Below are 14,278 nucleotides of genomic sequence, written 5' to 3'. Positions count from 1 at the left end.
GAAGTGGTATGTTTTAGGGGGTCCAGTATACCTCTCTGTTTTACGCCTCAAATTATAAGGTTGTTTTTTTAGCAAACAAAACGGATGCTTGCGCAACTATGGGACAAAACACACACACAGAGTTGGCTTAGCTTGTTGACAACATGGAAACTAGATTTCATCTCCAATGTTTATTGAAAAGATAAATACATTTGCACAATGAGCACTTGTTGTCTCTCAAATACATCATTACACTTGCTGGTTAGATAACTAGCTGAAAAGAGCCACATACGATTCCCCACAAGGCAGCTTGTCATTGTTGCTAACTATCTGGCCATCTAGAATCACAACACACGGCTTTCTGCCAGTTGTAAACTAACCCATCGATTGTTATTCTTCAGTATTACAAAAGTGCCATCTAGCGGCATGAGGATGCACAGTCAAAAATAATGTAGGCTCCAGAATGTGAAGGAATCTCAATCCACAATATTCTGAAGTTTCCAGTTTGAAGTAGACTTCTTATTGCAGTTGTTTTCTCCCGGAGTAGCTAGCTATCTTAATCGCTAGTTGAATAGTACATTTGACCTTCGTTGTTAACGTTGTTTTTTTGTTTGGTCCAAGCTAATACACCATTAAAAAGGTCAGAATGCACGCGTCCACCATGGTACACATTCCATCGTCTACCAACTGCAGAAGAAGACTAAGCGATTGTGGTTGCGAAATCTCAAATGAAAGAAACCACCGAAGACATTGTGTCTGCTCGTTCCACTTTTTTGACCAAGTCGAGTAGCCTGACCCAACCCTATGACTAGGCTACGATAGAGCTCCAGAGAAGAAACGCCAACGACAGTTGCAAAGAGTCACTGACAACATTATGACAGAAGGTTGGCGTTTTCAGCTCACTGACCGGGCAAACAGTTTGTATTAGTTGACTCCCAAAATGTCAGTGTTATTGATCAGATGTTCCAGTGCCATTGCCTGTCCAAGCTTACAATGACAACTATTACTTGATGCTTAACCTTGAAGGTGACTGTCAAGCATGGGCGAGTTAGTCACCTCCTGCACCCCAGGGCTTCTCTGATGCTCAGTCACAATGGATGGATCCCATCCTGGAGGACCACAACTATTGCAGTCGAACTATACAGATCAGCAGTGCCATGGAGATGACCCAGGTATCCAATGAGGGATCGAGAGTCTGGTTGCCAAACCTGCAGATACTATACAGATCAGCAGTGCCATGGAGATGACCCTGGTATCCAATGAGGGATCGAGAGTCTGGTTGCCAAACCTGCAGATACTATACAGATCAGCAGTGCCATGGAGATGACCCAGGTGTCCAATGAGGGATCGAGAGTCTGGTTGCCAAACCTGCAGATGACCCAGGTATCCAATGAGGGATCGAGAGTCTGGTTGCCAAACCTGCAGATACTATACAGTATATCACAAAAGTGAGTACACCCCTCACATTTTTGTAAATATTTGAGTTTATCTTTTCATGTGACAACACTGAAGAAATGACAATTTGCTACAATGTAAAGTAGTGAGTGTACAGCTTGTATAACAGTGTACATTTGCTGTCCCCTCAAAATAACTCAACACAGCCATTAATGTCTAAACCGCTGGCAACAAAAGTGAGTACACCTCTAAGTGAAAATGTACAAATTGGGCCCAAAGTGTCAATATTTTGTGTGGCCACAATACAGCACTCAGCCTTTTGTGAATTACCTTCGCTCTGGGGATGAGGCGACTGGGGGTCGTGGATTTAACGTCCGGGACGTACCGGATGTACGTAGGGTGACCTTGGTCTTTCCAGCGTTCTCTTGCCGAGGAGGGCAGCTCACCTGTGAGGAGGTGACCAACACTCGCCGTATTACAAACGTCCACATCCATGTCGAAAGGGCAATACGGCATTTGAAAGACTGTGCCAATCACACTGATCTCCATAATCGATAAAATACTACATATCTGTGCTGGCCTTGTGAATCTGAGAGGGAGCTTATTTCCAGCAAGTGGGTGTGTGTGTGTGTACTAGTAACCTCATTAACTGCAATGTATTGTTCAATGTAACTTATTCATTTTTATTTGAAAACATGAAATACAGTGACTACACCTGTAATAACATCTGCTAGACACGTGTATGTGACCAATAAAATTTGATTTGGAGCCTCAGGTTAAATTTGACCTCCAGGATCCAGAATCCCAGCTGCCGACCAGGGATGGCCAGGATGCACCACCGTGCCTTTTCTCTCCACAGCAAATCCTCTGCCATCCATCAGTTGTGTGCCTTTGTCCTGGTTGCGGCACCAAGTGGCAGAATTCCCTCTAAAAGTCAGGAGCAAGTGTTCATTTAAGAATTTCCCTGGGTTTGTTGTGCTGCGCCTGGGAACTGTGTGTGCTGTGCTGGCAGTGATGCGCAGAGTCCTTGCATTGTGCCACAGCTGGGAGGCGCTCTGCGTTTCATGTGTCAACCTATCCACTTGGTCTGGGCTTGGCTTAACGAAGGCATTGTAAAAAGTTACACACTTATCACAGGTTCACTTAGTGCCATGGTCATTGTGAGGCAATTGTGGGTCAAAAGGTAGGCCTCTGAATGTAATATCTCAGATAGAGGATTGTCTCACCACCAGGGAACTATAATATCTCAGATAGATTGTTGTATGTCTCTCTACCAGTGAACTATAATATTTTTGATAAATTCTTGTATGTCTCACCACAAGTGGTCTTCCTCCTGTTGTAATAGATGAGACCAACTGCACCAAAGACCACCCCCAGCACCAGCCCAGATGGCTATCTTTCTCCTCTCAGACTCTGAGTTAGAATGGCTCAAGTTACAGTCACAAAACAAACACACATCTCTAACATACATACAACCACACTTAAATCATGCAGAGTTGTGTCTGGGATGAAATAAAAGTATCTCTGAAATGGTGAACCACATTAATATGAGCTCTTTGATTCCATACTTCACTATTTCTTTAGTTCCTTTCTCCCTTACCACAGAAATTCCAGTCAGTCACTCAGTTTGCTTCCTTACTTCCTTACCCTAGCCATTTTGAGTCACACTTGCCTGCTTGTTTCCATATGTGGGAACTCCTTCAAGACTGTTGGAAAAGCATTCTTCATGAAGCTGGTTGAGAGAATGCCAAGAGTGTGCAAAGCTGTCATGAGGCCAAAGGGTGGCTACTTTGAAAAATCACAAATATAAAATATATTTGGATTAATTTCACACCTTTTGGGGGGGTTACTACATGACTCCAAATGCGTTATTTCATAGTTTTGATGTCTTCACTATTATTCAGTCCCTCCAGGGTTTCGCACAATTTTTTTGTGTGATTTCTGAATGCCAAAAATGCTTGATTTTGCAGTAGCTGTTGTGAAATTCTGCAATATATTTGGAAATGTTTTTTTTTACATTAATTTCATAAAGTCATATGTGCTCAGTTTAATAAAAATAAATAATATATTTAAACACAAAACCTTTATGGTTCATTCATGTTTTTTTCTCACCAGATGGACACTTTATCACCATCCTCGACCTTTGTTATTCCAGAGGGGAAGATCCACACGATGTGGAGTACATCTGGAGAGCTATTTCAGACCTGGTGAAGGTCATGGAATACAACAGCAGTCTCAATAGACTGGTTACACACCCATTGGGATTCATAAGGCTCAGCAATTAAACACCAGTCCCGTGGTCCTGGCATCGGTTCAAACTCCACTTCATTTCTTCTGCAAACATTATGGTGCCGTCGCCTACGAGGCTGGAGTAAACAACAACGGTAAGCAGTTCTATGGAGAGCAATGGTGGGAAGAAAAGAGATTTCAGAAATTGATTATTGATTATTACATGAGTTATGTTTGGGTTTGACAAGTTAGGGAACTTCCAGAAAGAAACCTGTCTGTGCTGTTCTTATCTAACTCGCACCATCCCAGGGTGGAATCTTGCGGAGTTTGTTTTGAGGGAATAAAAGAGAACTAGCTCGGGTATCAGTCTTGACACAACAAAGCCACCTCAATTGACTCCATCTAAAATGACACTTACTAAAGCTTATAGGTGGAACACATTGACACCCAAGCTAGAAAGGGAACTGACCCGTATATAGATATACAACCTTAGTGGACATGTCCATACCTGTCCATTCCTGTCCATTCCTGTCCATTCCTGTCCATTGTCCATTGAAAAACACCAAGAAGTAGAAAACAAAATAATAGTGTTTTATTATATTATTTTCCCCTCTCAGTTGAGCCCTCCGTTCATCTGTCCATGACGCCCCACGGTGACAGACACCCCTCCATGTTGAAGTGCAGTGCCTACAAGTACTACCCAAAACAGATCAGGGTGACCTGGTTGAGGAATGGACAGGAAGTGCCCTCAAACATGACTTCCTCTGAGGAGCTAGCCAATGGCGACTGGCACTATCAAATCCACTCCTACCCGGAGTACACTCCCACGCCTGGAGAGAATATCTACTGCATGGTGGAGTACGCCAGCTTCACTGAACCAAAGATCCTCCACTGGGGTAAGGAAGTAAGGGGACAAGGAAAAAGGGGACAAGGAAGTCAGGGAACAAACTGAGTGTTACTGGAAATGGTTTAGAGAAGGGAATAAGGAAGCAAGGAAGTAAGGAAAGATTGAAATAAGGGACCAAAGAGCTCTGATAAGTCAGGTAATTAATGATGTTTTTCAAACAACTAACTATAACGACATTCATATCACTACGTTTCATCCCAGACATGTCTCTGCCAGAGTCTGAGAGGAGCAAGATAGCCATCGGGGCGTCTGGGCTGGTGCTGGGGCTGGTCTCTGCAGCAGCTGGTCTCCTCTACTACAACAGGAGGAAGATAGCCATCGGAGCGTCTGGGCTGGTGCTGGGGCTGGTCTCTGCAGCAGCTGGTCTCCTCTACTACAACAGGAGGAAGATAACCATCGGAGCGTCTGGGCTGGTGCTGGGCGTGGTCTCTGCAGCAGCTGGTCTCCTCTACTACAACAGGAGGAAGATAACCATCGGAGCGTCTGGGCTGGTGCTGGGGGTGGTCTCTGCAGCAGCTGGTCTCCTCTACTACAACAGGAGGAAGACCACTGGTGGTGATGGTGAGTCTAAGATGTTTTATTGTTAAATACACCAGATACACAGTAATGTGTTGATTTACAGGGTCAGCCATAGTAGTACAGCGCCCCTGGAGCAAATTAGGGTTAAGTACCTTGCTCATGGGCACATCTTGTCGGCTTTCAGTTAGGGATACTGTGAGATACGCTAACCGCTAGGCTACCTGCCGATCTCTATAGACAGATAGTTTATTGTTCAGTCTGTTGCACTCTGCCTCTACAGTATCTATCCCCCATGATTGTGCTGCTGTCACTTTTCAAGACCAACAATATAAATGAATAATATGTTAATAACTGCTTCTTAGTCAATCAATGCTAACAACCAAAATGCACGAATGTAAAAACTCAAATTGTGGTGTATTTTGTTCAACAGGGATGGAACTGGTGCCAACAAGTCACACATCCCAGTGATCTCTGTGACTACACATCCCAGTGATCTCTCAGTGACTACACATCCCAGTGATCTCTCAGTGACTACACATCCCAGTGATCTCAGTGACTACACATCCCAGTGATCTCTGTGACTACACATCCCAGTGATCTCTGTGACTACACATCCCAGTGATCTCAGTGACTACACATCCCAGTGATCTCTGTGACTACACATCCCAGTGATCTCTGTGACTACACATCCCAGTGATCTCTGTGACTACACATCCCAGTGATCTCTCAGTGACTACACATCCCAGTGATCTCTCAGTGACTACACATCCCAGTGATCTCTCAGTGACTACACATCCCAGTGATCAGTGACTACACATCCCAGTGACTACACATCCCAGTGACTACACATCCCAGTGACTACACATGACCATCCCAGTGATCTCTCAGTGACTACACATCCCAGTGATCTCTCAGTGACTACACATCCCAGTGATCACTCAGTGACTACACATCCCAGTGATCTCTCAGTGACTACACATCCCAGTGACAGTGATCATCCCAGTGACTCATCTCAGTGACTACACATCCCAGTGATCTCTCAGTGACTACACATCCCAGTGATCTCTCAGTGACTACACATCCCAGTGATCTCTCAGTGACTACACATCCCAGTGATCTCAGTGACTACACATCCCACATCCCAGTGATCTCTCAGTGACTACACATCCCAGTGATCTCTCAGTGACTACACATCCCAGTGATCTCTCAGTGACTACACATCCCAGTGATCTCTCAGTGACTACACATCCCAGTGATCTCTCAGTGACTACACATCCCAGTGATCTCTCAGTGACTACACACCCCAGTGATCTCAGTGACTACACTCCCAGTGATCTCTCAGTGACTACACATCCCAGTGATCTCTCAGTGACTACACATCCCAGTGATCACTCAGTGACTACACATCCCAGTGATCTCTCAGTGACTACACATCCCAGTGATCACTCAGTGACTACACATCCCAGTGATCTCTCAGTGACTACACATCCCAGTGATCTCTCAGTGACTACACATCCCAGTGATCTCTCAGTGACTACACATCCCAGTGATCTCTCAGTGACTACACATCCCAGTGATCTCTCAGTGACTACACATCCCAGTGATCTCTCAGTGACTACACATCCCAGTGATCTCTCAGTGACTACACATCCCAGTGATCTCAGTGACTACACATCCCAGTGATCTCAGTGACTACACATCCCAGTGATCTCAGTGACTACACATCCCAGTGATCTCAGTGACTACACATCCCAGTGATCTCTCAGTGACTACACACCCCAGTGATCTCTCAGTGACTACACACCCCAGTGATCTCTCAGTGACTACACACCCCAGTGATCTCTCAGTGACTACACACCCCAGTGATCTCTCAGTGACTACACACCCCAGTGATCTCTCAGTGACTACACACCCCAGTGATCTCTCAGTGACTACACACCCCAGTGATCTCTCAGTGACTACACACCCCAGTGATCTCTCAGTGACTACACACCCCAGTGATCTCTCAGTGACCCAGTGATCTCTCAGTGACTACACATCCCAGTGATCTCTCAGTGACTACACATCCCAGTGATCTCTGTGACTACACATCCCAGTGATCTCTGTGACTACACATCCCAGTGATCTCTGTGACTACACATCCCAGTGATCTCTCAGTGACTACACATCCCAGTGATCTCTCAGTGACTACACATCCCAGTGATCTCTCAGTGACTACACATCCCAGTGATCTCTCAGTGACTACACATCCCAGTGATCTCAGTGACTACACATCCCAGTGATCTCAGTGACTACACATCCCAGTGATCTCTCAGTGACTACACATCCCAGTGATCTCTCAGTGACTACACATCCCAGTGATCTCTCAGTGACTACACATCCCAGTGATCTCTCAGTGACTACACATCCCAGTGATCTCTCAGTGACTACACATCCCAGTGATCTCTCAGTGACTACACATCCCAGTGATCTCTCAGTGACTACACATCCCAGTGATCTCTCAGTGACTACACATCCCAGTGATCAGTGATCTCAGTGACTACACAGTGATCCCAGTGATCTCTCAGTGACTACACATCCCAGTGATCTCTCAGTGACTACACATCCCAGTGATCTCTCAGTGACTACACATCCCAGTGATCTCTCAGTGACTACACATCCCAGTGATCTCTCAGTGACTACACATCCCAGTGATCTCTCAGTGACTACACATCCCAGTGATCTCTCAGTGACTACACATCCCAGTGATCTCTCAGTGACTACACATCCCAGTGATCTCTCAGTGACTACACATCCCAGTGATCTCTCAGTGACTACACATCCCAGTGATCTCTCAGTGACTACACATCCCAGTGATCTCTCAGTGACTACACATCCCAGTGATCTCTCAGTGACTACACATCCCAGTGATCTCTCAGTGACTACACATCCCAGTGATCTCTCAGTGACTGACACATCCCAGTGATCTCTCAGTGACTACACATCCCAGTGATCTCTCAGTGACTACACATCCCAGTGATCTCTCAGTGACTACACATCCCAGTGATCTCTCAGTGACTACACATCCCAGTGATCTCTCAGTGACTACACATCCCAGTGATCTCTCAGTGACTACACATCCCAGTGATCTCTCAGTGACTACACATCCCAGTGATCTCTCAGTGACTACACATCCCAGTGATCTCTCAGTGACTACACATCCCAGTGATCTCTCAGTGACTACACATCCCAGTGATCTCTCAGTGACTACACATCCCAGTGATCTCTCAGTGACTACACATCCCAGTGATCTCTCAGTGACTACACATCCCAGTGATCTCTCAGTGATCTCTCAGTGACTACACATCCCAGTGATCTCTCAGTGACTACACATCCCAGTGATCTCTCAGTGACTACACATCCCAGTGATCTCTCAGTGACTACACATCCCAGTGATCCTCAGTGATCCCAGTGATCTCTGTGACTACACATCCCAGTGATCTCTCAGTGACTACACATCCCAGTGATCTCTCAGTGACTACACATCCCAGTGATCTCTCAGTGACTACACATCCCAGTGATCTCTCAGTGACTACACATCCCAGTGATCTCTCAGTGACTACACATCCCAGTGATCTCTGTGACTACACATCCCAGTGATCTCTGTGACTACACATCCCAGTGATCTCTGTGACTACACATCCCAGTGATCTCTGTGACTACACTCCCAGTGAGTGACTACACATCCCAGTGATCTCTGTGACTACACATCCCAGTGATCTCTGTGACTACACATCCCAGTGATCTCTGTGACTACACATCCCAGTGATCTCTGTGACTACACATCCCAGTGATCTCTGTGACTACACATCCCAGTGATCTCTGTGACTACACATCCCAGTGATCTCTCAGTGACTACACATCCCAGTGATCTCTCAGTGACTACACATCCCAGTGATCTCTCAGTGACTACACATCCCAGTGATCTCTCAGTGACTACACATCCCAGTGATCTCTCAGTGACTACATTACAGTTTTGCAAATGGCACCCTATTCCCTATATGGACCTGGTCCTGGTCAAAGTAAGTGAACCATATAGGGTTCCATTCAGGATGCTCCTAATTCTTGTGTCTCCGACTGCAGGTTTGATGATGGAGTCTATATCTTAGAAATGTGTAAGGAGTGCCTGCTGCTTTTGTAAAGAGTGTCAAGAGATCATATTATTGTTACAGTATCACTTCAAAACAAGTTCCTACATATATGCTATAGGATGTAAGATCTATTTTTAGGAAGTAGTTTCTCACAAATTGTCTTGAATTGTTTTGAATAAAACAAGAAGTTGGAACCACTTTTTTTATGTTGTTAAACGACCTTAATGTACAACTGTGTAAACTAGCCTTCAATGCTACCATACCTGTAGACCTCCTGTCATTGCGCTAACGCTAGTTAGCATTGGCTCGCGAAAGTACCGCTAACTTCCTTCTGTCAGGTGTTAGTTGTGCAGAGGTGAGAACGGAGTCAGGCGCAGGACACAGCACTGAGTAAAAAATGACGAACTTTACTCGGGAAAAATAATCCGGAAAAATACATCCACCGCAGGGATCATTAACCCTAACACAAAAGACTAACAACAAATCAGGAACAATCACTCCCAAAACATAATGGGAACCAGAGGGTTAAATAGGGAAATAATAATAATAACATAATGGGAACCAGGTGTGTACACTCAAGACATAACAAATGGAAAACAGAAACATGGATCGGTGGAAGCTAGAAAGCCGGTGACGACGAGCGCCGAACGTCGCCCGAACAAGGAGAGGCACCAACTTCGGCGGAAGTCGTGACACCTTCATACTACACGCAGGGAAATAAAAATGATATTGTAAAATGCCAGAATCTCGCAGTATCCCTTTGACCCTGGAATCCGTCATTGTGGAACTGCCTCATCCTTTTGCGATATTACAACAACAACGTACACAGTTTTTTTCTCCTCGGACACCATTGTACGTCATTGTACATACAATATAACAGCAGAGTATGTACTGCAAAATTGTTGGTGTTGATACTCCTCAACAAAAACAATAACATTAACAAATATGCTGGGTTGAACAGTGGCACTGTTTCCCCTAGTGCGGATTTCAGTTTTAAGAATGTTGTGTTTGCTATTACTGTAAACATGCTTTACTTCTCATTCTGATATTATGCTAGTCTCCACTGTAGTTTGCTGAACATTGAAGTTTCATATTGGTATATGTGCGTGTATAATGTCTGTGTGTAGGCTACAGATGTAGGATCTTAATTTGACCTATATTGTCACAGCAAAATAATCCTGTAGTAGCAGGATTGAAACGGTTTGTCCATAATATTGCTGGATCGATCGGTGGTTAGGCTATAAACTGGACAAAAGTAGGCTACATGAAAAGGGCAATACTGTTAATATAATCTTGTGTTTTAGGGTGGGGCTTTCAGTGAACTTATGTACATCACAAAGCTCATCTGCATTTCCTGTGGTGCAGGTCAATTCTCAGCAACAAAAGAGGGATCAATTTAAGATCCTACATCTGTGTATCACTGAGGCTTTTTACATTGCTGTTACAGTACCAACTAATTCCTTTACTGCAGCAACACTCTGTGTGCGTCGCAAAGGGCACCCTATCCCCTATATAGTGCACTAGTGTTGACCAGAGCCCATATGGCACCTATCCTTTATATAGTGCACTAGTTTTAACCAGAGCCATGTGCCCTGGTCTAAAGTAGTGCACTACATAGGGAATAGGGTGCCATTTGTAACCATTTGGAGAGCAGCCTTTGTATAGGATAGATGCCTTTTGGTCAAAATGACACAATTCCGTTTCACTTGTTTTTTTCCTTTAAACTTGAGCTATCTGACCTTACACCCAGTGGTGTAAAGTACTTCAGTAAAAATACTTTAAAGTACTACTTAAGTAGGTCTTTAGGTCTGTACTTTACTATTATATTCTTAAAGAAAATCATGTACTTTCTACTCCATACATTTTACTGACAATCAAAAGTACTCGTTACATTTTGAATTCTTAGCAGGACAGGAAAATGGTTCAATTCACACACTTATCAAGAGAACATCCCTGGTCGTCCTACTGCTTCTGATCTGAAGACTCACTAAACAGAGAACATCCCTGGTCGTCCTACTGCTTCTGATCTGGCAGACTCACTAAACAGAGAACATCCCTGGTCATCCCTACTGCTTCTGATCTGGCAGACTCACTAAACAGAGAACATCCCTGGTCGTCCCTACTGCCTCTGATCTGGAGGACTCACTAAACAGAGAACATCCCTGGTCGTCCTACTGCTTCTGATCTGATCAGACTCACTAAACAGAGAACATCCCTGGTCGTCCTACTGCTTCTGATCTGGCAGACTCACTAAACAGAGAACATCCCTGGTCGTCCCTACTGCTTCTGATCTGGCAGACTCACTAAACAGAGAACATCCCTGGTCGTCCCTACTGCCTCTGATCTGGCAGACTCACTAAACAGAGAACATCCCTGGTCGCCCTACTGCTTCTGATCTGGCAGACTCACTAAACAGAGAACATCCCTGGTCGTCCCTACTGCCTCTGATCTGGCAGACTCACTAAACAGAGAACATCCCTGGTCGTCCTACTGCTTCTGATCTGAAGACTCACTAAACAGAGAACATCCCTGGTCGTCCTACTGCCTCTGATCTGATGGACTCACTAAACAGAGAACATCCCTGGTCGTCCTACTGCTTCTGATCTGGCGGACTCACTAAACAGAGAACATCCCTGGTCGTCCTACTGCCTCTGATCTGAAGACTCACTAAACAGAGAACATCCCTGGTCGTCCTACTACCTCTGATCTGGAGGACTCACTAAACAGAGAACATCCCTGGTCGTCCTACTGCTTCTGATCTGGCGGACTCACTAAACAGAGAACATCCCTGGTCGTCCTACTGCCTCTGATCTGATGGACTCACTAAACAGAGAACATCCCTGGTCCTCCCTACTACCTCTGATCTGGAGGACTCATTAAACAGAGAACATCCCTGGTCCTCCCTACTACCTCTGATCTGATGGACTCACTAAACAGAGAACATCCCTGGTCGTCCTACTACCTCTGATCTGGAGGACTCACTAAACAGAGAACATCCCTGGTCCTCCCTACTACCTCTGATCTGGAGGACTCACTAAACAGAGAACATCCCTGGTCGTCCTACTGCCTCTGATCTGATGGACTCACTAAACAGAGAACATCCCTGGTCCTCCCTACTACCTCTGATCTGGAGGACTCACTAAACAGAGAACATCCCTGGTCGTCCTACTGCCTCTGATCTGGCAGACTCACTAAACAGAAAACATCCCTGGTCGCCCTACTGCTTCTGATCTGGCAGACTCACTAAACAGAGAACATCCCTGGTCATCCTACTGCCTCTGATCTGACTCACTAAACAGAGAACATCCCTGGTCGTCCTACTGCTTCTGATCTGGCAGACTCACTAAACAGAGAACATCCCTGGTCCTCCCTACTACCTCTGATCTGATGGACTCACTAAACAGAGAACATCCCTGGTCGTCCTACTACCTCTGATCTGGAGGACTCACTAAACAGAGAACATCCCTGGTCCTCCCTACTGCCTCTGATCTGGAGGACTCACTAAACAGAGAACATCCCTGGTCGTCCTACTGCCTCTGATCTGGCAGACTCACTAAACAGAAAACATCCCTGGTCGCCCTACTGCTTCTGATCTGGCAGACTCACTAAACAGAGAACATCCCTGGTCGTCCTACTGCCTCTGATCTGGCAGACTCACTAAACAGAGAACATCCCTGGTCCTCCCTACTACCTCTGATCTGGAGGACTCACTAAACAGAGAACATCCCTGGTCCTCCCTACTACCTCTGATCTGGAGGACTCACTAAACAGAGAACATCCCTGGTCCTCCCTACTACCTCTGATCTGGCAGACTCACTAAACAGAGAACATCCCTGGTCATCCTACTGCCTCTGATCTGACTCACTAAACAGAGAACATCCCTGGTCGTCCTACTGCTTCTGATCTGGCAGACTCACTAAACAGAGAACATCCAATATGAAACTTCAATGTTCAGCAAACTACAGTGGAGACTAGCATAATATCAGAATGAGAAGTAAAGCATGTTTACAGATATGTTGGGTTCAGGACATTGTCTGGATCATTTGGTGTCTCTGGGGCAATTGGTTAATGATTTTTACAGTGATGAATGTGTTTGTTTTATCTGATCATAATGGATAATGTGTATATTGTATATATTGTATAATGTGTATATTGTATGTGTATATTGTGTATATTGTATGTGTATAATGTGTATATTGTATATATTGTATAATGTGTATATTGTATGTGTATATTGTGTATAATGTGTATTTTGTGTATATTGTATGTGTATATTGTGTATATTGTATGTGTATAATGTGTATGTTGTATATATTGTATAATGTGTATATTGTATGTGTATATTGTGTATAATGTGTATTTTGTGTATATTGTGTATATTGTATGTGTATAATGTGTATATTGTGTATATTGTATGTGTATATTGTGTATAATGTGTATATTGTGTATATTGTATGTGTATAATGTGTATGTTGTATATATTGTATAATGTGTATATTGTATGTGTATATTGTGTATAATGTGTATATTGTGTATATTGTATAATGTGTATATTGTGTATAATGTGTATATTGTGTATATTGTATATATTGTATAATGTGTATATTGTATGTGTATATTGTGTATATTGTATGTGTATAATGTGTATATTGTATATATTGTATAATGTGTATATTGTATGTGTATATTGTGTATAATGTGTATATTGTGTATATTGTATGTGTATAATGTATGTGTATATTGTGTATAATGTGTATATTGTGTATATATAACTGTGTGTGTGCTGATGTGACTGTTGTTCCCAGGGCTTGTGAATGAGACCTAAGCCTCAGTGTGTCTCCCTGGTTTAATACAACTTTAATAAATCAAATAAAACTTTGACCTCCTTACCCGCTCAGATGAAGCACATCAGGTGTTTTCATTGGTCCACCACGTGAGAGAAGGGAGGAGCCAGGGAGGGAGGTATTGGTGCTCCATGTATATCCTCCATTCTTGTGTATTTTATTTGTCTTGTTCTATATATTTTTTTATGTTTTTAATATGCATAGTTGGGAAACGCTTGTAAGCAAGTATTTCACGGTAAAGTTTACACTAGTTGTATACGGCACATTTTAAAAAT

General features: G+C 44.0%; 1 protein-coding gene across 2 annotated transcripts; it reads left to right on the top strand.

Moving 5' to 3' along the window:
- The first annotated feature begins 2,293 nt into the window (after positions 1-2,293).
- Positions 2,294-5,823, top strand: LOC118370578 (rano class II histocompatibility antigen, A beta chain-like). 2 transcript variants are annotated; one of them, XM_052528062.1, is made up of 4 exons: positions 2,294-3,758; positions 4,221-4,499; positions 4,712-5,071; positions 5,460-5,823. In XM_052528062.1, exons 2-4 carry the CDS (start codon positions 4,244-4,246, stop codon positions 5,495-5,497), a joined length of 654 nt encoding a protein of 217 aa, XP_052384022.1. In that variant the 5' UTR covers positions 2,294-3,758; positions 4,221-4,243; the 3' UTR covers positions 5,498-5,823. The 2 variants fall into 2 exon arrangements, with proteins under 2 accessions (XP_052384022.1, XP_052384021.1); XM_052528061.1 differs by having other exon boundaries at positions 2,294-4,499.
- The last annotated feature ends 8,455 nt before the right edge of the window (positions 5,824-14,278 follow it).

This window comes from Oncorhynchus keta, chromosome 10 (assembly GCF_023373465.1).
Source record: "Oncorhynchus keta strain PuntledgeMale-10-30-2019 chromosome 10, Oket_V2, whole genome shotgun sequence".
In the NCBI taxonomy this organism is placed as follows: Eukaryota; Metazoa; Chordata; class Actinopteri; order Salmoniformes; family Salmonidae; genus Oncorhynchus; species Oncorhynchus keta.
Note: the sequence above shows the minus strand (reverse complement) of the source record. Positions and strands in the feature narration are given on the sequence as shown.

What these genes read in the sequence shown, in the direction of transcription:
- LOC118370578 (XM_052528062.1), top strand. Translation starts at nt 4,244, where the DNA reads ATGACGCCCCACGGTGACAGACACCCCTCCATGTTGAAGTGCAGTGCC. An exon ending in ACCAAAGATCCTCCACTGGG is followed by an intron (nt 4,500 to 4,711) that starts GTAAGGAAGTAA and finishes GTTTCATCCCAG; the next exon opens with ACATGTCTCTGCCAGAGTCT. An exon ending in GAAGACCACTGGTGGTGATG is followed by an intron (nt 5,072 to 5,459) that starts GTGAGTCTAAGA and finishes TTTGTTCAACAG; the next exon opens with GGATGGAACTGGTGCCAACA.